General features: G+C 51.5%; 4 protein-coding genes across 4 annotated transcripts; all 4 read left to right on the top strand.

Annotated features, from left to right (window-relative positions):
- The first annotated feature begins 4,705 nt into the window (after positions 1–4,705).
- LOC100829459 (peroxidase N) lies at positions 4,706–6,433 on the top strand. The gene is made up of 4 exons (XM_003561802.4): positions 4,706–5,034; positions 5,138–5,320; positions 5,422–5,587; positions 5,688–6,433. The coding sequence occupies exons 1-4, from the start codon at positions 4,795–4,797 to the stop codon at positions 6,101–6,103; spliced, it is 1,005 nt and encodes a 334-aa protein (XP_003561850.1). The 5' UTR covers positions 4,706–4,794; the 3' UTR covers positions 6,104–6,433.
- A 1,018-nt stretch (positions 6,434–7,451) lies between these two features.
- On the top strand, positions 7,452–9,432 carry LOC100829768 (peroxidase A2). The gene is made up of 4 exons (XM_003561803.4): positions 7,452–7,888; positions 8,011–8,202; positions 8,635–8,800; positions 8,888–9,432. The coding sequence occupies exons 1-4, from the start codon at positions 7,673–7,675 to the stop codon at positions 9,307–9,309; spliced, it is 996 nt and encodes a 331-aa protein (XP_003561851.1). The 5' UTR covers positions 7,452–7,672; the 3' UTR covers positions 9,310–9,432.
- Positions 9,433–11,952: 2,520 nt separating this feature from the next.
- On the top strand, positions 11,953–16,313 carry LOC100834652 (vegetative cell wall protein gp1). The gene is made up of 7 exons (XM_003558369.4): positions 11,953–12,478; positions 12,954–13,024; positions 13,108–13,156; positions 13,668–13,751; positions 14,391–14,510; positions 15,507–15,580; positions 15,906–16,313. Exons 1-7 carry the CDS (start codon positions 12,026–12,028, stop codon positions 16,006–16,008), a joined length of 954 nt encoding a protein of 317 aa, XP_003558417.1. The 5' UTR covers positions 11,953–12,025; the 3' UTR covers positions 16,009–16,313.
- A 6,368-nt stretch (positions 16,314–22,681) lies between these two features.
- Positions 22,682–23,011, top strand: LOC104582387. Its single transcript, XM_010231899.1, has one exon. The coding sequence runs from the start codon at positions 22,682–22,684 to the stop codon at positions 23,009–23,011; it is 330 nt and encodes a 109-aa protein (XP_010230201.1).
- The last annotated feature ends 822 nt before the right edge of the window (positions 23,012–23,833 follow it).

Genomic DNA, 23,833 nt, shown 5'->3' on the forward strand with positions numbered 1-23,833 from the left:
CGCTGTCGGAGAAGAAGGTGGAGCGGATGGAGCTCCCGGCATCCCGCGGCGTCGGGGACGAGTCTCCGGAACCGCGGCATCGAGGCGTATCTCGTGGAGGCCTCGTCTTCGCCCGGGATGCGGCGGAGAAGGCAGCCGATGGCGAGGTCGGGCACCAGCAGAGGAGCACAGGCATAGGCTCTCGTGCACAGAGAGGAGCCGACAGAGGGGAAGAAGAAAGAGAAGAGAGGGGGGAAAAATCTAAAAACTGACACGTCAGGTCAAAAGAGAGGTCCAAATCAGCAACAAAACCGTCCTAAATTGGCCACAAAACCGTCTAATGGGGTGAGTTGTCTGGTTTTGTGTATTTCAGGGTTAAAAATAAACGGTTTTCGTCTTCAGGAGGTTATACGTCCTTGGAGATACATTTGAAGGTGAAATATGGACTTCTATCAAAAAAATTTGTTAGATTTGGGCCAAATGTAAAGATGAGTTGGGTTGGGCCAGAATTGAGAAGGTTAATGGCCAAATGTATTAATCCAAAAAAAAACGGTTCGTCCCCGGCTCGGCCTGAGGGCTTGAGGTTGAAGCCCAGACACGGCACAGGTGGGGCCTCGGGCCGGCCCGACCTAATTATTTTATACACAATACATTTATTATTTTATAACTTTTATACTATTGTTAATGTAACAATATCTTTGCTGAGAATAGTCTCGTTTGCTATGTCACATATCTACTTGTTCTTTTTTTCTGTAACTACCGAGATGTTTTTAGAATAAAACATATAACTACAGATTAACAGTTATAAAAACCTAAGTTGACAATCCATATCTATTTGTTATAGCGTTGTATGAAACATTAGATTACCAAAGATACGTAGCACAAAGATCATCACAAACACGCATTCATATTTAGGTGAGGTATTTACAAAAAATATAACTATATGTTTGCTAGTGATATGTATTTCTATGAGACTTATTGTAGCAGCCTTATTATGAGCACTCGTAAATATTAAATTGATTTCCAAAATCAGTACAAATTCACCTATTCAAATATTAAATGTTGAAAAATACAATGCCATACAAATTATTTAAAAAATGCATCAAATACATTGTTGCAACCATAAATAAATATTAAATGTTATATGTATGGATGTTAGTTCGCCCTACCTCAAAATTTTTTTATCCTTCGCCAATGATATATAAGAGTAACTCCAACCCGTACAGCATATGCTTACCTATCTCGAAATTTGGCAAATAGACCCAAAAAAGAGAGGCTCCAAACCATTCCCAAGCAGTTCCTCATGCTTACAGCTTCCCTACTCGAGCATCCATCGTCCCCAAATCTATGGACGCCCTAGTGATCCCCATCCGCCAACTGCCGTAGGCAGAGGGTTCCACCCTGCCATCCGCCAGCTGCTGCTGCCGCCTTCGTGCCCCGCGACGTGCTCGCTCTGAAGGTCGAGGATCCGCTTCTCCACGCAGCACCCGAGTTGGATCTCTGCACCGGACGAAGGGGGGCCGAGGCGTCGGGAGGGAAGCAACAAGGACGACGCGGCCGATGCGTTGGGGAAGGGTGGGAGTTCGAGCTCTCGCCGATGTGGGAGGTGAGCCGGTGGTGGCGTTGGCTGTGGGGAGTCGTGGTCCTCGCGGGCGTCGGGCGGTGCTAATCGTTGGCGTTGAGTGGGGTTTTCTTTGAGAGAATTTGATATCTGGCCCTCTCCTTTTCCTGAAATCCTTTGAGTAATCCTGACCATCAGAACTAGTTTTTTCAGACCGGCCCGAGACATGAAAAAAAGCATGGCCCACAAAACGGCACAGCGCGGGCCAAATTCATGCCTGGCCACGCCCCAATCCCATCTCGTGCCAGGCTTTTTTCCTTCGATGCGGCCCATGGGCTGGCACCACGACAAATCGCGGAACGAGCACAGCACCGGAACGAGCACAGCATGGCATGATAAATTTCGTATTCCAAGCCCGAAAAAAACACGAGGGCACGAAAATAGGCATGGAAAGCACGGAAGCACGAACGGCACGGACCAACGGTTCCGCAAGTGCAGCTCGTGCCTTCCTTGGGCCTGTCGGGCTAACGTGCCGTCGGGAAGGCACGAAATCACTACATACCAGGCTTTTTCCACAATTGAGGCCCGTGGGCTAAACCGGCACGGCACAGACCCATTTCGTGCGGACCCGTGCTGGGCCGCCGCCTCCTCGTGCCCGAGCCGTGCCAGGTCGGCCCGATGGCCAGGAGTACCTTTGAGGACTTGTCCCTGACGCTGCAAGCCTGCCATGGCCCAATTTATTTGCCGAATGATAATTTGCCCTCTTATATTGTTGGGCCCGTGTAATGGCTCAGTGATTTTCTTCCTTTACCAAGTTGTCGATGCTTCCTCATGTGGTTCGACAACCTGCACCTCTACGGGATCATCCTTGGCCCATAAGTTCAGCGTTCACGGCTTCTCATCTTTTTAGATGGACTACTCAAGGGGCCTTTTGAAACCTCGTGTAGGGGTATGAGCTAGTGGCGTTGCCGCTCTAGGCTAATTGCAGTCTTTTTTCTGATGCATGTACAATATTTCGTGTTGTAAGGATTGGTACCATGAAGATGTTTTTGATAGATTTTATTGTAACTCTTAGGCCCTGTTTGTTTGGTCTTCTGCTTCAGCTTTTAGTGCTTCTAGCAAACTCAAAAGCACTTCTCCCATTTACACAGAAGCACCAAAAACACGTCTAGAGGTGCTTCTCAGCTTCATGTGTAAACAGGAGAAATGCTTTTGAGATTGCTAAAAGCACCAAAAGCTGAAACAGAAGCCCAAACAAACAGGGCCTTAGTCATAGGGGTTACTTTGTAGTTTCTTGTGTCTATGATCCGAAACTTTGTACTCCCTCCGTCCAACAAAAGATGTCTTAAATTTGTTAAAATTTAGATGTATCTAGACATAACTTAGTGTATTCAAATTTAATCAAAGTTGAGACATCCTTTATTGGACTGAAGGAGTATCCGTAATGATTTTCGAGTTTGAATAAAGTTACGGGTGATTTAAAAAAAACTACTATGCTTCCTCTATGTTCCGTTACCCTCCTCTCTCGCCGTGCGGTGCCCGACTGGCCAAGTCAAATTCTAGCTCCTCGGTGATCGGTGAATCACAATGCTGCCGGTCGATTCCTCTAACCAGCCGATGCAACGGATCCTATACACCGATCAATTCATTGCCCGCACTGGATTTTCGACCCGCTGCCCGTATGCTATTGTCTCGCGGCCATATCCTGGTGCATCTCCGTATGACCTGAAAAATCGATGCATTCCTACAGAGATCATGTTTCAGTTTACGCGGTCTCTATCATTGGCGTTAGCTCTTCCCTATGCGGCAAGGTAGCAAGAGGAAATGTAAGGGTAGGGGCAGAGAGCGGGGCCGCAAGTCGCACCGGCGGCCGATAGCAGGCGGCGCGGTGCGCCGCCATGGTCACGGTCAAAAAGGAGAGAAACTAGGAACTAGGATGTACAGCGCCTCGCCGGGAGAATGGACGCGCTGGGGAGGTTCGTCATCCAATCGGCAGACAAATTAAGGTCTTCACTTTTTTGACATTGAGTGGACCATAGACACATAGAAGGCGGTTAAGGGTTTAGGTGAGGACCTCAAGACTTGCTTATCATGTCCTCCGCTCCTCATAAACCATCGAGATAAGAAGTGATATGGATCATATGATCTGAGTCAAAATTTACATCTTCTTTAATTCGGAGCAAACACACTAAGGCTACTTCAGCGAGGCTATCGATCTGGACTGGGATCCTTCAGTTCGTCTCATGCTCTTGCATGCACGCTTCTTAATCTTACGTGCACGCTCGGTGGAGACGGATCGTGCGCACTAACTAACCGGTCGATGTTTATCTACTCCCTCGGTTCCATAAATATTGTTTCAAATTTGCTTAAAAATGGATGTATCTATTCCTACAAGTTGTCTAGATACATGTAACATTTCGACAAGAATTATGAAACGGAGGGATTGCTTCGTGATCCAGCCTCCAAGACGTAACGCAGTCAGAAGCCACAACTCGGAAGGCACAAATGGTTAGCTTCCAACGAGTAATTTTTTTTAAAATCGTCCGTGCTCAGGCCCTAACCCACGTTGGAAACGCTCGAGACGCAGCTCGCAGGGACGATCGATAAACAATGCAGTCCGTCCCTTGGTGTCAAGACTACTCTGCCTAACACAAAAAACACCAGTGCGTGCACCTCTCGCATCTCTGTCACGCTCCACCGTGCGGCGGCTGCAGCTAGCTAGCTAGATGCATGCACCGCAGGTTTTTGCCATGCATCACGCCGAGCCGTGCATTGCATTATCACAGCACCTGCGCTTAACTTGGTTAGTGCTCCACTATGCCACTTGGGATTAATTTCGGAACAGAAAAATGGAATACGATAGGATTCAGCGTGGCAAATGCAGCTCCACTACAGATATTCGGTATTAAGCTATAATGTTACACGTTTAGTCAGCTTCTTGAGCCATGCATGCGGCAAAAGCGCATAATCCTGGGGAAAAAAATACGTTGACATACATACTGGAGTAATGTCGATCGACTAAGCATGCTGAGTTCTGACGACACATATATTGCCCACCCGCCCATTCACTCGACGACTAGTCAAACGAGATATTCATAATTTTCTGCCCGTGATCGGCCGTGACAGTGTCACTTATCACTTTAAACCTCTATATAAACTTGCAATAACCAAGGAGCCAGACATCGAGAACGAACCGGCACGTACGTACATACATACGCCCAAGCGCGGAGATTAATACACCGTCGTATCAGGAAATGGAGTACTCTGCAGGCAGAGATCGTAGGAGCCGGCTCTGCTGCTTGCTCGGAGTCGTCGCAGCCGTGCTGCTGTGCCTGGGAACCGCGGCGAGCGGCGAGCTGACGGACGACTTCTACGACGACTGCTGCCCCAACCTGGACAGGATCGTCCGGGCGCGCGTGTCCGCCGCCATGAAGGCCGAGCCCAGGATGGGCGCCTCTCTGCTCAGGCTCCACTTCCACGACTGCTTCGTCAACGTACGTAAACACACATGCATGCACCTCTGTTTTGGACTCTGTCCTCGATCATGTTTTGCTGAAAAAGACTTGAATGCACGTGTGCGCGCATGCATGCATGCAGGGTTGCGACGGGTCGATCCTGCTGGACGGGAGCAACAGCGAGAAGCTGGCGGCGCCGAACCTGAACTCGGCGAGGGGATTCGAGGTCGTGGACGCCATCAAGGCCGACATCGAGCGCGCGTGCCCCGGGCACGTTTCATGCGCCGACGTCCTCGCGCTCGCCGCTAAATATGGCGTACTGCTGGTTCGGTTTCCTTCCTCCACCGTATCAAGTTGGTTCAAGGAACATGTTGTCCTTTTCTTTAAGCATGCAAGCATGACACTGTATTTTGCTGATATGTCCAGAGTGGAGGGCCTGATTACGATGTTCTCCTGGGAAGAAGGGACGGTCTGGTGGCGAATCAGTCCGGAGCTGACAGCAACCTGCCGGGGCCGGACGATTCGATCAGCGATATCACAAAGAGGTTCAAGGACGTCGGCTTGAATACAACCGACATGGTCGTCTTATCAGGTACGGGTGTCAGTATTAGTATCAGACTATCAGCCCTTTGCGATCTGTATGTATAGCTGAATTATCAGTGGTTGGTTGCTGAACCGAATTGCATGTACAGGAGGCCACACGATCGGGCGATCCCGGTGCGCGCTCTTCAGCAACCGGCTGGCCAACTTCTCGGCGACCAACTCGGTGGACCCGACGCTGGACTCGGCGCTGGCGTCCAGCCTGCAGCAGGTGTGCCGGGGCGGGGACGGCAACCAGACGGCGGCGCTGGACGACGGCTCCGCCGACGCCTTCGACAACCACTACTTCAAGAACCTGCTCGCCAAGAAGGGCCTCCTCTCCTCGGACCAGATCCTCTTCTCCAGCGCCGACGCCGCGGCCGCCACCAAGGCGCTCGTGCAGGCCTACGGCGCCGACAGCCAGCGCTTCTTCTGCGACTTCGGCAACTCCATGGTCAAGATGGGCAACATCGCCCCGCTCACCGGCTCGGCCGGCCAGATCCGCAAGAAATGCAGAGCAGTCAACTGAGCCCAGGCCAGCAGCAGCTTAGCGTGCATTGACCGCTGCATCTAGCTAGCTATAGCAAAGGAGTCATTCAGTCAGAACGTTCGCTTGGATGTGTGTTCGTGTGGAAGTGTCAGGTCTCGTGTAGTGCATGTTCCGTTGGGTTCAAGCTACGATTCTCCAACCAGGATGCATCAATTCGGACCGATGAGTGGTAGCTATCAGGGGCTCCGCTGTAGCATGCATGCATGCGCCTACGGTTTGATCAGTAGGTGTGTGTCTGCTCAATGATGTTCTCGATCTCAAAGTCCTGAGCAAGAAAGTGAAATTAAACTCTACGTCAGTTGCTAACGACTCCTTAATTTGCAACGACTTTCCGGTCTTGCAATTCTCGTGCCATCTTCTGTTGGCTGTTCTGTAACAGAGTAGTTCCGTACATGCTAAAATCATTCCAGCGGAATAGAGTCTAATTTCAGGAAGGAATTTTTTTGAAGACGTGGGACACGAATCATCACGCTGGTGATGAATTTGAAAAGCAGGCGAAAAGATTGTCAAGAAAAAAGGCCAAGATCCTTGAAAGGGACCTGGATTAAGTGACGCAACGTCGCCTAACTTTGGGTGGCTGACACGTGGGCCAACAGGTCATGGGACCCACATGTCAGCCATCCAAAGTCAGATGAAGTAACTTTACTGAATCCTTCTCCCTTGAAAGGCATGTTCATCTCAATGGTGATCTGACACGTGCAATGACCGTACTCTCTTCGTTTCTAAATATTTATCGTGGTTTTTAGTGCAAAGTTCATAAATATTTGTCATGATTTTAATGCAACGGCAGTAGTTCTGATTCCACGAGAACACCGAGCTAGACTAAGCTGCGATGTCTGTGCTAGTGATCCGCACGACTGAATCATTTGCCCTGCATCATCATGTTCTTCCTTTTTTTTAAAGGATTGTGTTCTTCCTTTTTCTTCAGGGACTTCTGTCTTGGTTTGGTTCATATTGGTTGCATGCCACAGTGTGCCACACCCACAACCAATTAATTCTCACCGATTGAAGTGGTTCCTTCTCAACAGGATTTTCAGTACCCCTACTTGTCCGTTGTACGCTGTGGCACGCAAACTGTTTCCAGGGACCATGCTAGTCAAGGCATGCACCAAACTACTAGCACACAAGGTGTACTGTGTTCACTTTGTTGGCACCACATTATCGCTGGGATAAAGATTAGGCGCACCGGCAGGACACACCCGCCGGGCGGCCGGTGCATGCACGCGCGCTGCACGCAAGCGTCATTTGTTCGCGGATGCATGGATTGCGCTCTGAGATTTAAGGGCGCTGAGGAGGAAAAGTCTTTGGATGGACGGTATGTTCGTCCCAAATTATTGGGTCATCCTTCGGATCCAAGCAAAGGGCCTCTCGTGAGCATGCACCAACGCCACAGCTATAAAACTTGTTCCCTGAGACCGGGAGAAGGGAGATTGTCATGTGAACCACCGGGTCACATGCATGCAGAGTGAGACTAGCTAGCCCCTGCTCCCACACCAGCAAGCACGTACGCACGTGTCGACCAGATCGACTTCCATTGCAGCAAAGAAGATGCAGGCAATTCGTGCCGTCCTTCTGGGCATCGCCGTCGTGCTCGGCCTGGGCGGCGTCCCCGGCGGCGAGGCGCAGCTGGACGAGAAGTTCTACGACGGCTCGTGCCCGGGCGTGCACAGGATCGTGCGGCGGGTGCTGAAGGAGGCGCACCAGGCCGACGTGCGCATCTACGCCAGCCTCACCCGCCTCCACTTCCACGACTGCTTCGTCCAGGCAATGCTCAAAACCAGAGTGCTGCAGTGCAGCCTGCCGCCAACCTTGATGAATTTCGGCGTCCACATTTGCCGCGACGCTGACACTAGATTCCGTACGTGTTTCCGTCGTGTGTGTCTCAGGGATGCGACGGGTCGATCCTGCTGGACAACAGCACGAGCATCGTGTCGGAGAAGTTCGCGAAGCCGAACAACAACTCGGTGCGGGGGTACACGGTGGTGGACGCCGTCAAGGCGGCGCTGGAGGAGGCCTGCCCCGGCGTCGTCTCCTGCGCCGACATCCTCGCCGTCGCCGCCAAGATCTCTGTCGAACTGGTACGCACGCTAGCTCATCGATCGGAAGTTCCGTGCTTAGCATACAACTTTTCACGCGCGCACCGTGGCAATCAATTAAGCTTCCAGCAACGTGCATGCGGTAGCTAGCTACAGCCTGATCGAGCCTACTACATATGCCCGAGCCTGCAGCAATAATTTGGAAACCGTCGGTGCAAAATAATTCAGCATGCCTGGAGAGATCCATCCATCGCCTGATTTCTTAGAGCACAGAACCTAGTACGAGTACGAAGTGGATATTCAGGCGTCACGTCGTGTCGGGCATCGGTCGATCGGCACCACCAGATATGTCGTATCACACCAAACCCACCTTTCCGTGTGGCGGCCGGCAGGCACTTTAATCCAACACGGGCACATGCATCATCAACTTTACACATCTCACTGGTCTCACATGCATGTTTGTACGCAATGCAGTCCGGAGGCCCCCGGTGGCGCGTCCCGCTGGGCCGGCGCGACGGCACCACGGCCAACCTCACGGCCGCGAACCACGTCCTCCCGAGCCCGCGCGACAACATCACCATGCTCCAGCGCAAGTTCCGCGCCGTGGGCCTCGACGACACCGACCTCGTCGCCCTCTCAGGTAAACAACCCAACTCAACACCCGATCGAGATATTGGAACACAGAGAAAAAACGGCGCCCTTGACAAAATTACTCTGTGAACTCCAGGGGCGCACACGTTCGGGCGGGCGCAGTGCCAGTTCGTGACGGACAGGCTCTACAACTTCAGCAAGACGGGGAAGCCGGACCCGACCATGGACGCGGGCTACCGGGTGCAGCTGGCCAGGAGCTGCCCGCGGCGGCACGGGAACAGGACGGCGCTCCGCGACCTCGACCCGGCCACGCCCGACGCCTTCGACAAGAGCTACTTCACCAACCTCCAGGCCAGCCGCGGGTTCCTCCAGTCCGACCAGGAGCTGTTGTTGGCGCCCGGCGCGCCCACGGCGGCCATCGTCGCCCGCTTCGCCGGCAGCGAGAAGGCCTTCTTCAGGAGCTTCGCTTCGTCCATGGTCAACATGGGGAACATCAGGCCGCTCACGGGTGGCCAGGGAGAGGTCCGGAAGAATTGCTGGAAGGTTAATGGAAGCTAGCTAGGGAGTGATCGAGATACATATGTACCATCCACTATATATATGATGCATACAATCATGCATGTACCGATGTACGTAGTTAAAACTCTTTAATTTATGAATTTGATTGCGATTTATGCACTAGAAAGCTGCAGTCATTGCTTGGACACATGTCTTCCATGCAGAGATCTCCTTGGTATTGTCCATGGGTTTCTCTCCTTGGAAACGGACATGAAACTCTTAATTATGAATTTGACTGTGATCTCTGCACTGGAAAAATCTATACAGAAAACACGAAAAGAAGAGTCACGAGAAATACCGACTGCATGAGTGAGCCGCAACATCTACTACATTAGACGACGACAGAATCTGGACACTAATCTTCTAAACACGCCATCTCCTTCAATAACTAAGATGACATAGCTAAGAGCACACAAATCTAACAACAAAGGTAACAGAACTAGATGCCAAATGTTGATTCGTGTTGGTGAAATCATGGGCGTATCCAGGCCCAAGGCTACCACGTTTAATTAGCTATGGGCTTAGGACCCAAAGTCCAAAAAAATTCCTTTGATAACATGCTCTCCAACACAATATTGGCTGGCCCAACCCAATATTAGCTGAGTTGTATTGGAGCGCTGGTTGCGGTCCTTATATATAATCCTCGTACCCTTGTATATTCGAGAAAACCCAGATTTTGCCCTTCCCTCCTACTTCCCAGTTTCATCTCCGTCAAGCGGCGGCAGTAGGCAATAGATAGCACACCATAGGACGGCTAGGACTGGGCTCAAGCTGCGATGGTGATGAGGCCAAACAACAAAGATCTGTAAATATCCAGGCAAAAGAAAAGTAGCGGCGAAGGATCTAAACGTGTCTAGGAACTTGGACCGAATGGCGCCGAGTAGCACATCTAGTAGCAATGGATCTAACAACAGCGGTGATGAGTGGATGCCAGAAAGTCAGCGACCACGTCGGTGAAAAAGGCAAGGAGCAGAGAGGACAACATCCGAACAGGTAAGTACTCTTGAATCCTTCAACCCATTTCAATGTTTTCAACATGGACATGCCATCAAGCTCATATGAATTTGTGATCCCTATGCTCTAATACGATGTACCAATTCTTAGTGTTTCTTCTTTTCGTGCGGTCTTGAAAAAACTAGTCGTTGAATTGCAATTGATCATTTACATCAACCATATGGAATTTTTTGGTTCTTTTGTAAAATTGATAGATGTCATCCTTGGATTTGAAGCTTTGATTTAGATCCGAATATGTAAAACGGTATGCTGAAGATGATAACTATTATGTTTTAAATGTTAAACTAGCAGGTATACATAAATCATAGAATCATCCCAGAAGTCTTAGTAGGATATAGTGCATTGTGAAATCATATGTATTATATATTTATATGCACCTTCGAGTACTAACACTAGCTGATATGCTTTTGGTTGATGGTAACAGGTTACGGGAGGAATCGTTGAGCAAATCGGCATCAACCCCATGGTGTCCGTGATCCAAGTGGAGCATGGGGGTACCGCTTTGTCTCACTCTCCAACTCCTCCAGAACATCTGGTTGTAGATTGTGATGTGGCCAAGAGCTGTTCAAAGCTGTCCACCAGCACAGAAATTATGGAAACAAAATCCCCAGATCAAAGTGCAGATTGTGCCAGCGCGTCTAGGAGCTTGGACCGAATGGCGCCGAGTAGCACATCTGACAGCAATGGATCTAGTAGCAGCGGTGATGAGTGGGTGCCAAAAAGTCAGCGACCACGCCGCTGCAAAAGGCGAGGAGTGAAGAGGACGACATCCGTACAGCTATGTTCTCTTGAATCCTTCAACCCATTTCATTATTTTCAACACTCACATGCCATCAAAAGCACATATGAATCTGTGAACCCTATGCTTTGATATGATGCACCAATTCTTAGTGTTTCTTCTTTTCGTGTGGTCTTGAAAAAACTATTGTTAAATTGAATTGATTTACATCAGCCATATGGATTTTTTTTTATTTCTTTTGTAAAATTGATAGATCTCATCCTTGGATTTGAAGTTTCAATTTAGATATGAATATTAAGATGGTATGCTGAAGATGATAACTATTATGTTGTTTTAAATGGTAAAGTAGCATGTATACATATATCGTGGAATCGTCCCAAAAGTCTTTGTAGGATATAGCACATTGTGAAATCATATGTATTATATATTTATAACACTAGCTGATCTGCTTTTGGTTGATGGTAACAGGTTACTAAAGGAATCGTTGAGCAAATTGGAATCAACCCCGTGGTGCCGATGATCCAAGTAGAGCATGAGGGTAGCGCTCCTTCCCACTCTCCAACCCCTCCCTTCAGAACAACTGGTCGTAGATGGTGCCATGGCCAAGAACGTATCAAAGCTGTTTACCAATTCAGAAATGGAAACAAATTTCACAGATCATAATATAGATTGTGCCGGTGCTAGGAACACTCCAAAGCTGCCCACCAACCCAAATGTTTTCGAAACAAAATCACCAAACATTAATGAAGATTTTGTGGGGCCCAGGACCATTAAACAGCTGTCTGCCACCACAGAAATTCTTAAACAAAAATCCCCAGACCAGCTGCCTGCCGTGCCAGCACAGAAATTCTGAAACCAAAATCCCCAGAGCCCAGACCACAGACCACGGTCTATTTCAAACCATTATTTTCGAAGGGAAAAAGCCCCACTTTGAGCTCTGGATCCCCGCGTGGCATCACCGTCATGGCATCGCCACCACAGCACCCACCTGCCACTGCCCCCTTGCCCACAGCAACACCCGCTCATCCGACGACCGCCTCGCAGCCCCTGCCCAGGGCCTTCCTCGCCACCTCTGCCCCGCAACGCGCCGGCGCCGCGACTCCGCCGCCGGCGCCGCCGTTCGTGTTCACCGCCCGCGCGCTAAACCCTAACCCCCGCCCCGCCTCCCCCGCCCACGGCATCATCTACCCCGTGGCCACATCCTCCACTGCCGCCACGAACCAGCGCCGGGCTCCCCACGTCGCCGTCGGGTACCCACGTGCCAACGCCGTCGCTCTCCCCATCGCGCCGTCTCAGCAGCCTCAGGTGCTAACGCAGTCACGGTTGCCCGCTGCCGCGCCGCGGGGCGTGGCGCCGTCGCTGCGTCCCGAACTGCCTCCTCGAGGAGTTCCCATAGCACCGCAGCCTCAGCCCAAGGTACATAAGTTATTTTGTGCATATGAGCTTTTGACTGGAGGGTGATTAGACTGAAAAGCTTGAACCTTTCCTTTATTCTCGGCCTAATTCTGAAATTATTGTGTGTGTATAATTTTGGGCTGTGATTTCTGATAAGATTTGAAGATCGTGCATAATCGGTCATGTGACTAGGGTTTCATACTTTCATGCTTAGGTTCAGGTATTCTGTGCACTTGTTTGCCAATATGACGGCATGTTATTTCAGATAAGTACATCTAGGGCTCTGTGAATGGTGATGTGTTGGCCGAGTTAACAAAATTACTGGAGGAAAGCATACTATTCTGTTGTATGAGAATGTTATCTGAATGCACCCGGTGCTAATTTCTTTTACGCATCCATGTTAATTAGGATACTCCGTATTGGTAAATTCTGCAATCAAAGTTATGAATTTTGAGGTTCCCTTATGATGTCTGTTGTTCTTTTTGGAAATTCTTAGGTTAATCCAGTTCCAGATGTTGCTCTTACTCCATCTCCTGAGCCTCAAGAGCAGAGCAACGCCAAGGAAAGGTAAATAAAATAACTTCAAGTGTACAAAGTTGTCTTTTGGACTGAATCTGCAAGTGAAACTTACTAACTGGACTTCATTGTAGAGAAAGTACCAAAGAAGACTCCGCAACTATGGTGATCAATGGTCGCAAAGTAAGTGCATGCTTATTAAAAGTTCATATCATAGACATAAGAGTTGTGAGGTGCAATATTTGTGCTTATTTGTATTATGGTAATACATTTTCTAGTAAGAGGAGAATGGTTCTACATTGACTAGGTTGAACAGGTCCAGTTAGTATTGCAATTGCAAATGGATCTTTTATTACCTGATGACACACATCTGATCTGTAGAATACATGAGTTTGTACTTTGTACTGATCATTGATAGGTTGTTTCAGTTCCTAAGGTACTATAACCAATTAAGGACATAGAGTTTAGTCTATTTCATTTGCTTAATGAGTTATGATGAGGTTGTCTGATCGGGAACTGATGAGACCTGGGTAATAAGTCAGAGATTAGAACCTGATCCATAAAAAAATAGATGCACAGTTCAAGAAGCATTAAAGTTTGATTCACCAAATTTATGCATGGCTTGTTTGTCAGAGATGAATTGAATGTCACGAAAGAACTGAAATTTATTCTGATTTGTTTTTGTTGTTCCAAGGTTAACTTCTCGGACAGCGAGTCAGGATCCTTGTATGCACTCTGCCGATCTTGGGTGCGGAATGGTGTTCAACATGAAATTCAGGTTTGTGTACTTTCATTCTATCAGTTGAATGCATAAGTTACTATTTGATGGTTACAATTGTTCTTTACTTTTGATTCTGTAAATCAGTTCCTTTTAACTTTAAGCACAGCTCAAATGCCTTTTAGTGTTTTTTAAGCAACTTTCTGCTAGTTTTGAGTTTTTCATACTTCAAATTCTGCTCTTTGACTCCTTGACTAAATCCATGTATGTTCCTTACATAAATATCCTGTGTGTCCTTTGAGAAACAAAACAGGTTATTCTTTAGATAAATTTCTGTTAGGAAATTGGATCTATGGGTATCTTGGTCATAGTGGATAGGATACTATACTTTTATCCCAGCAGGCATGTATTTTGGGGATAACTATTAATTCTTCCTAACAAAGTTTTGCTCACTTGTATTTGCACTAAAGGATGATTTCTTTACTTTCCAAAAGTATGATCGGAGTGAGACAGTATCCTCACTTTGTGTGCACAAAGCTAATTAGAAGAATATTTCTGTTTCGTTGTAAATGCAATTTTCACCGTACAACTAGGTTTGTTGTTCTGTGTTTTGGGGTTTCCCTCCTATTACTTTCAGAGGCTATGTATTTGCATTCTCTATTCGAGAGTCCTCGTTACTTATCTCACTTTTGTTTTCAGCCAAGGTTTGTTGGAAACGTTGCACCACATCTTCCTCCACCTTTGCCTGCTTCGGTCGTAGATTCTAGGATGTCAGGGAAAGACAAGGAAGCTGAAAATGAAGAACCAAAAGAAGCGAAGGTATCTTGCAAAAACAAACTTTGCTGCTTTGCTACTTTAATTTAATGAGGTTAATACTTTGCTGATGCAAATGCACTGTTGAGCATACTCTGTGCTTAGATATATCCTTTCCAGACAATTGTGGATTCTCCATGGCATCTGTATGTCCCAATTCTTATAGCCAATTTTAGGTTTTAGAATGATTAATAAGCTTCCATCAATAGCAATATCTCAATTTCTGAAGCATATCTTTATAAGTGCATTTGCTAATTCACTGCCCTACGACATAATAGCACATCATTATGTGCAATTGGTTGTGAGCTTGATAAAAACATTAACCTTCTTAGTTTTATGTTCTGTGTTTTGCCAGCCTAAAAGAGGCCAAATGAAGTTATAACATCAGTTTTCTTCTACCTAATAATATAGAGCGCCCCTAGCATTTTCGAGCTACTGGCATGTAGTTATTTTATAACTTAGAAAAGGAAATAGTTGACCGGCACATTCAACTGCATGTTTGGGACATGCATAGACTAGAGCAGAAGATTCAGTTCTTCCCTGTTCCATTTTTTACCCTTTTTTCAGAAGTCTTTGAAGTCCTATTATCCTGCATATGCTACAGTTTCTTCTGTCCACTTCTAATCCTTGTTGAGTCCGTTCTGAAATTATTTTTCATCTGCTCACAGGGCGTAAATTTGGTAGGTCGGCACTTCCTTAAATTATATCTAGCTAAAGGTTCTAAACCTAACCTGTTGGTGGCATTGGGTTCATCTGTTGTCACTTACCAAACAAAAATTTAAACTGTGAAGATTATTTCTCATTATCTGGGATGAAGGGATAAAGGGTCGTTTATCTTTTGATGATGGGATCCTTAAGTGGAATTTACTTGTTTAAGATCTTTTTTTACCCACCACCTTTTGTACATGGTGTATTTTACCTCCATTGTCTTTCTCTATTACCAGAAACACTAGTGCTGCCTCTGCTACCATTAACCATTGGATTTGATCTTCCTTTCTGCAGAATGATACTGGTGAATATACTACAGCTGGCCTATTGAAGGAACATGTTGATCGTGCAAAAAAGATACGCGCGCAGTATGTATTTTTCTTCTCATCCTTTTGTACCTTCTTATTAGAGATCCAATCAATCACCAGATGAATATTAGACCAAGACATTGTCAGAGCAGTAACAATTTTGTAGGTAGCATTATGGCAGCATAATAGCTATGATTGTTGTTTTTTCCTTTGTGTGTATTATTAAGTGAGATAATTAAATGATTTTTTTATGCTCAAAGCTGACAGCTTGTTGTATTGGTGAAGTAGCAGTTCACAAACATACATTAAAAATGGTAACATAATAATCTGCACCCAATTGGACTCGAGTTATTTTCTTCTATTTTGACACAAGTTTGTTTGGCAGATTGCGCGTGGAGCGCCAATCCCGCATTGAAAGGTACAAGCAGCGCCTGGCATTTCTATTGCCCCAACCACCAGTTCCACCTAGCGAGCCTGGGAAGCAATGATACACGTCCATAGAACGGACCCATAAGATAGCCTGGCAAGCGCCACGGCTTCCATGTAGCCTTTGTGTTGCTGTGTTAATTTACATAATCTATAGGAGTTGTTACATCTTTCCAGTTGTTATACTGTTACTGTGTTTTATGATACCTTTTGGTAACCTTGTACCCAACAATAAAGTTTGTAGTTTTGCCTGAGAATAGTGTGTTGCTCCTGCCGACTGCTTAGCCTTTTCTTCTCAGAACCATTTGCTCTGTGTACCTGTGTGTTAAGAATCTTTTAAATTTTGAGATTGAAACTATTTCTAGTATGGTAAAGTTTCTTCACTTTATTTAGTCAGAATTGTTATGTAGTAGAATCTTTAGATTTCCAGATTTGTTATGTATTTTTTGGATTGCCAGACTTGTTGTTTATTAGTACTCCGTAAGTTATTAGTAACTTAATTTTTGGTAGCGAAAATATCTGAACTTTAGAGGACGGAAACCATTACACATCAACTGAAAAAAAGCACAAGGCCCCGAGGAAAACCAAGGAGGCTTCTCCTAAAACAAAAACTGACCACAAAGTCTATGCACGGATCCTTTCGCATATCATCATGCACGGCCTGTTGCTGGTAGGTTGCACTTTTAAGCATTTAGCATTAGTGTTGCCACGGGAGAAGGAGGCGCCATCCTTGACGAATTACTTGCGTACGTAGACTTTATTTGTATTAAAGTAAAGCACCAATGCGATCAAGCTTCCGTTCACCATGTTGCAGTACGTCCTGACCTCCCCCACGTCCCCGGTCAGCGGAGCAATGTTGCCCAACTTGATCATCGCCTCCGCGAAGCTGCTGAAGAAGTCGGCCTGGCTGTTGGCGAACTGCTCGACGATGTGTGGGGTGAAGTCCACCACGCCGCTGTCTTAGATCTCGGCGGTGAGCGCGCGCGAGGATGTCGGTGCAGGAGACGTGGCCGGGGCAGGCTTCCTCCAGGGCGGCCTTGATTTTGTCCACCACCGAGAACGCCGGAGCCAAACTCTTGTTGGGGTCGGCGTTCTTCTGCCTGGTTATCGCCGGGATGTCGTCCAGTAGCAACGATCCGTCGCAGCCCTGCACGAAGCAGTCGTGGAAACGGAGGCGACCGATGAGCACTTTCCCCCAAAAAAGATCGGAGCGAGAGCGAGAGCGAGTGCCTCCCCTCCCTCTCCGCGCCTCTGGCCACTCCGGCCGGGGTGGCCACCTCACCTCAGCCTCGCCGCCCGCCCAGCATGTGCTCCGGACTCCGCGCGCCCGCGGCCTCCCTGGATCTGGTGGCTCTGGGGCTGCTCACCCCCCGTCAGATCTAGCGGTCCGTTCATGCCTTGCCGTCCATGGCACCCGTCCGTCAACGCTCTCCGGGTCCTACGCTGAGGTTGTTGCAGCCGGCGGTCCTTCAACTACCCCAGCATGCCTCGGGAAGGCGCGGTCCGCTCCCTCACCACGCTCCGCCCCGCGGTCCGTGGAGCGCCCAAGGCCGTCGTCCAAGGTTGTTGGCTCCCTGCCTTTCCTTTCTGGGCAATAGTAGGACGTTCCGGGCAATTCCTGAACTGTGGTTTGCTCGAGGCGCCACTCTCCCCTGTTCCGGCTGGTCGGCGTCCCATGCTCCACCAGCCCAGCCCGGCTTGCGCTGCCTTCTTAAGATGCTTCAGAGGGCGCTGCTTCCGCTGCCTTAGCAAAGACCACCGCCGCAAGGACTGCAAGGAGCCGCCGCGCTGCATTGAGTGCTGGGCTTGGGGACACCTGGCCTCCGAATCCTCACGCTGCAAGGCCGCCCGAGCCAAGGCCACTGCCTCGGTCTCCGACGGGCTACGTCCGCCCATCGCACGGCGTCTGCGCTTCCCTGCTCCGCCGCCCTCTGCCGACATGCTTAGCCGGGCCATCACGCTCCCGGCACCGTGCCGCTCGAGGGCGAGTCACTCCATCATCATGGCGTCGCGCTCCATTGAGCGTCAGATCGACACACTGCGCAGCCACGGCGTGCTGGTCAAGGCTGTCGACCAGTACCACGTGGCCAGCCCGATCCTCGTCGTCGGGCGCTGGAGAGCGCCCTGCGCATCCCGTCTCACTGCCCGCGCGTCACCCGCCACATGCCCGAGGATTTCTTCGTGCACTTCGACGACACCGCCCACCGCGATCGCGCCATCGGTCTCGGCCGCATCGTCATCGACGGTGCCCCCTTCGTCCTGCAGCCCTGGCGTGAAGCTGCGCACGGTACGCTCCAGACCTACACCTTGCACGTGCGCGTCTGCATCGAGAAGATGCCTCTGCATCTGTGGTCCATCGAGGGGGCCGAGTCCGTTCTCGCCAGGGACGCCATCGTGGATCGCCTCGACAGATGCACCTTCGCCAGGGACAACACCAAGCTCTTCAGTTGCTGGGTCTGGTGTTGGAGCCTCGACCGCATCCCCAGCGTCCACGAGTTCACCGTCTTTCGCGCAGGCGCCGGGCGGGTGGAGGAGATGAACGGCTACTCTCCGCCGCGCTGGGAGGTTGCCCCGCCACCGGAGGGGCTCCATTTCCGATCCCTCATTCACATCGACCGGGCGGAGGACTGGATTGTGCGTGAGGTGCGCACGCCCTCCTCGGGCCAGAGCGGCATACCCTCCTCGAGCTGTGATGAGGCGCCGTCGCTTCCCGCCGTCCAGCTGTACTCCTGGTTCTTCGACGTCCAGGACGGCGACCAGCCGCTCTCGGGTGCGGGGCGGCGACACGTGGAGGCCTGCCGCGGCATCCTAGCACCGTACAGACGCGACGACACCGGGGACGACGCGGACCGCTCCCGCTGCGCCAGGCACGACACGACACTCGCCCACGACTCCACCAGCCACCGCGCGGCTGCACCTGCGCCTGGTAACGGCGGTGAACGACACCGGAGCTGCACACCAGTGAGTCGTCGCCGAGCCGCCTCCGTGCCTGCCTCTCCGCCCACGGCTGCAGGCCGGGCCGGGGAGATCCTGCCACCACCACCTCCGCTCCCGCTTCATGGCCCCCTCCCACAGCGCCTCTGCTCTCCGGCGGTGAAGGAACTCTGCACCCCGGTCGCGGAGATCACCGCCCTAGCCGTCATGCCCTCGTCGCTGATCAGCCGCTCCTCCGAATCCAGCGAGGATCCTCTGGCTGAGCTCATGGCGTCTGAGCAGCTTGAGGATCTCTGCTGGCCGTTGCAGAACGTCGACTCGATGGCGTTTGAGCTTGATGCCATCTGGTCGCCGCCATCGCTTCGCTGATCATGTTCACACAGGGCTTTGACCTCTTTGTTGCAGGTGTTGGACGCAGGGCTACCTCCTGGCCGTCTCCGCTGGGGTTGGTCTCGCCCCTGCTCGCCCCGCCCGGTGACTCGGCACTCGGCGGCGTCACCGACCAAGTGGAGTAGGTCACCATCAACGAGCACGCCAGCGTGGTGCGCTCCCTCTTCACCGCCCCGCCACCCTCGGTGCTGGGACCCACGCCTGCACCTCCACCCCGTTCGACGGCCACGGCTACTGTCGCCCCCTGACGTAGTGCGCGGCAGGCCGGGAAGATCTCCACCACGCCGGTGGCCCAACGCGCCACGCTTCGCCTAGCCAAGGAGTTGGGCGTCATCGACCAGGAGGAGCAACGGGCCGACATCGCCGCCACCGCCCTTACTCAGCGAGGTTGACGTGGACGGCCTCGTGATCATGACCAGGCTTGATCGCGAGGCACTTCTTCGCGCCGCCACACAGGCATCGTCCACTAGAGCCGCCACTCCGGCGCATTAGTTCCTATGTCTTTGCAGCTCTGCTTAGTTCGGCGCCGGCTGGCCCTATGCCAGTTGTTTGTTTGTGTTGTGTGGTTTGGGAGACGGATGTTAGGCGGTAACGCATCTTGGGGCCGTCTCCTCCCCCTGTATGGCCGGTTTGTGTTTTTCAATTCAACAATTGTACGTCGCCGTCACCTTCGGAGTTCTTCTTGTGTCCCAATGAGTGAAGCTCTTTGCCCCATTCTCTGCTGGAATGTTCGAGGGCTGAACAACGTTGCTCGTCGGGCGGCCGTCTGCGAGCTTGCCACTGCGGCTAAGGTCGCGATTCTGTGTCTCCAAGAAACAAAGCTAGCCTCCATCGACGACCTTGTGGCTTGCGAGACGGCTGGGCCCTCCCGGCGCTCCCGTCTCTTCCTTCCGGCCGACGGCACGCGTGGTGGAGTGGCCATCTTCTGGGACTCCGATATCGTGTCCATCTCCAGCCCTCGGCTCGGCCAGCTCTCCCTTTCCGCCATCGTCACCATCTTGCGCTCCGGGCTTGCGTTCAACATCTCCACCATGTACGGCCCTGCGGACGACGCGCTCAAACCCACCTTCCTGCAGGAGATGAGAGGCCTCGCGCCAAGGAGAGCCATGGCTCATCGTCGGAGATTTCAATCTCATCTACGAAGCTAGGGATAAGAACAACCTCAATCTTTGTCGGCGTCTCATGGGTCAGTTCCGTGCTGCGATTGATTATGCCGAGATCTTCGAGCTCCGCTGCTCCAACCGGCGCTTCTCCTGGAGCAACGAAAGGGAGCACCCCACCCTTGTCAAGCTCGACCGCATTTTCTGCAACACGTCCTGGGACGCCCTGTTCTTGCCCTACGCCGTACAAGCCCTCTCCACCACGCACTCGGACCACTGTCCGCTTCTCCTCGCCGGCTTCAGCATGCCGCCGCGCAAGGCGCGGTTCCGTTTTGAGAACTTCTGGCCGCGGCACCCTGGTTTCGCTGAGACGGTCGCGAGGGCTTGGCAGGACGAGGTGGCTTCGACCAATCCTTTGCATAGGTTGCACGTCAAGCTCGGGCACACTGGTCGCGCCCTTCGTCGTTGGAGCCGAGGGTTGTTCAGCGACACGCGTTTCCAGCTACATCTTGCGCTTGAAATCGTCTTCTGTCTGGACACCGCTCAGGAGGAATGTGTCCTGTCACCATCGGAGTTCCTTCTCCATCGTGCCCTAAAGCCCAGAATCCTTGTTCTGGCCGTCGTGGAGCGGGCGCGTCGCCGGCAGGCCTCCTGTCAGCTCTGGCTCCGGGAGGGGGACGCCAACACGCGTTTCTTTCACATCAAGATCAACGCTCGACGACGCAAGAACTTTCTTCACCAGGTCTCTACTGACACCGGCATTCACGTGGCGCACGACGACAAGGCCCATGCCCTTCTGCGGCACTTCTCAAATGTTCTCGGGTCCGCTGCACCTCGTGCTCGCACCCTTCTCTGCGACTCGCTGGACATGCCTGTACTTCCCCGTGCCGGGCTGGATAACCCGTTCACCCTCGACGAGATTTGGGCCGCCGTCCAAGCCTCGCCGGCCGAGAAGGCGTCGGGCCCCGACGGCTTCACCGGTGTCTTCTTCCGCTCTTCCTGGGACATCATCAAGCTGGACCTCCTCGCCGCCTTCAACAACACGTTCTTCATCGCCGGCGGCAATTTCACCGCCCTAAACTCGGCCTTCATCGTGTTACTGCCCAAGAAAGCCTGCGCCACTTCCGTGCACGATCTGCGGCCTATTAGCTTGATTCACTCCTTTGCTAAGCTCTTCTCCAAGGTGCTCGCTCGCCGCTTTACGCCGCACATGGGGGAGCTCATTTCGCCCGCTCAGAACGCCTTCCTCAAGTCCAGGTGCATTCACGATAACTTTCTGTTTGTTTGGAACGCAGCCCGCGCTCTCCATCGACGCAAGAAACCCACGCTCCTGATCAAGATCGACTTTGCCAAAGCCTTTGACTCCGTCTCCTGGGACTACATGCTTGATTTTCTGCATCGCCTCGGCTTCCCGGCTCGCTGGCGCGATTGGATTCCCCTTCTCCTCTCGACCGCCTCCTCCTCGGTGCTTCTCAATGGCTCACCCGGCGAACCCATTGTTCATCGGCGTGGACTGCGGCAGGGGGATCCTTTGTCCCCGTTGCTGTTCATCCTTGCCATCGACCCCCTGCAACGCGTTTTGCAGCAGGCCACGGAGTTGGATGGACTCTCGCCGCTGCCCATCCGCGAGGCGGCGCTTCGTACCAGCCTCTATGCCGACGACGCCATTGTGTTCCTCAACCCGGCTCGGCAGGACATGCAGCTCCTCCTTTTGATCCTCGAGGAGTTTGGGCTCGCAACCGGCCTGCGCATCAATATCAACAAATGCGAGGTCACCGGCATCCACTGTGATGACATTGACCTTGCCGACGTGCTGGCCAACTTCGCAGGGACTAGGGTTCACTTGCCCATTCGCTACCTTGAACTGCCCCTGACCCTTGGTCGCCTGAAAATGGTCCACCTTCAGCACATTCTTGATCGGGCCCGCGCTCGGCTCGCGGGCTGGCGGCCGCAAGGCTCTCACTTCCTCCATGCTCAGCGCCCTCCCGGTCTACGCCATGACGGCGATGAAACTGCCCAAGGCCTTCCTCGCATCCCTCGACAAGATCTGTCGCCGCTCGTTTGGGGCGTGGAAGAGAATGACATTGCGGGCAGCAAATGCAAAATTCATTGGGCCAGGGTCTGCTCACCGACTGCCCACGGGGGGCTAGGGCTCCCCAACCTCGACGCTTTCGGCCGTGCGCTTCGTCTCCGTTGGTTATGGCTCGAGTGGATTGCGCCGGACCGCCCTTGGGTGGGCACCCCCCCGCCTTGCGATGCTACGGATCGGGATCTCTTCGCCGCTGCCACTCGCGTCTAGATCGGCGACGGCATGACGGCCTCTTTCTGGCACTCTAGCTGGAGCCACAGTCAGCATCTGCGCGCGGCATACCCGCTCCTCTTCGCTTGCTCCCGAAGGAAAGGGCGGTCTGTCGCCCAGGCTCTTGACGACAATCGCTGGGTCCTTGATCTACCTGACCGCTCCACGCCGCTGCTTCTCGAGTTCGTTCATGCCTGGAGGGAAATCCGCCATGCCAACATCGTCCTCCAATCCGGCGTCCCCGATTCCATCTGCTGGACCCTGACCAACAGTGGGCAATACTCCCCGCGATCCGCCTACCTTCTCCACTTCATCGGTCGCACCAACTCTGACTTGTTGTAGACGGTCTGGCGTGCCTGGGCTCCCCCCAAGCACCGTTTCTTTGCGTGGCTCCTTCTCTAGGATCGCCTTTGGTGCGCCGATCGGCTACAACGGAGAGGCTGGCCAAACGAGTATTTCTGCGCACTTTGCCGACGCAACCTCGAGACCACCCACCATTTGTTCGTCGCATGCACTTTCACCACCCGCCTGTGGCTCGAGGCGGCGTTGTGGCCTAACTGCCAGGGAGTGGCGGCGTCCCTGCAGTCCGTCACGGTTTCAGTGTCTGATTTCCGGGAATCCCTGATGCTCGAGACTGACACCGGGCACCGTCATGGCATGAGCTCGCTCTTCATCCTCATATGTAGCTCTGTTTGGCGCGAAAGGAACGAAAGGATCTTCCGGGACAAGGAAACCTCCTTGTGTCAAATCATTAATTTCATTAGGGACGAGGCCCAGGCTTGGGCTTTTGCCGGCGCCAAAGCTCTCCGAAGATTGTTGTGGGAACCACCTTGAGTGTTGTTTTTAAGCTGTTTTAGTTAGTTCTTCTTTCTTTTCTTTTAATCCTTGTCTGCTTCGGCAGTTTGTAACTATATTCTCCCTGCTAGTATAATTGAAAGCCAGCACTTGCTGGACCTTTCAAAAAAAAAAAGAAACGGAGGCGAATGAGGGCCGCGAGGTTGCGCGGATTCGTCCAGGTAACAAGAGCAAACCCAGCTATCCAGCCGCAACCAGCCTTAATTAATCTCGACGTACGTACGACATGCACACATTTGCCGCGAGGTTTATTGTGACACGTCCGTACGTGTGTCTCCGTAGGCGTGTGTGTGTTTCAAGAGATGCGAC

This window comes from Brachypodium distachyon, chromosome 1, assembly GCF_000005505.3.
Source record: "Brachypodium distachyon strain Bd21 chromosome 1, Brachypodium_distachyon_v3.0, whole genome shotgun sequence".
Classification (NCBI taxonomy): Eukaryota; Viridiplantae; Streptophyta; class Magnoliopsida; order Poales; family Poaceae; genus Brachypodium; species Brachypodium distachyon.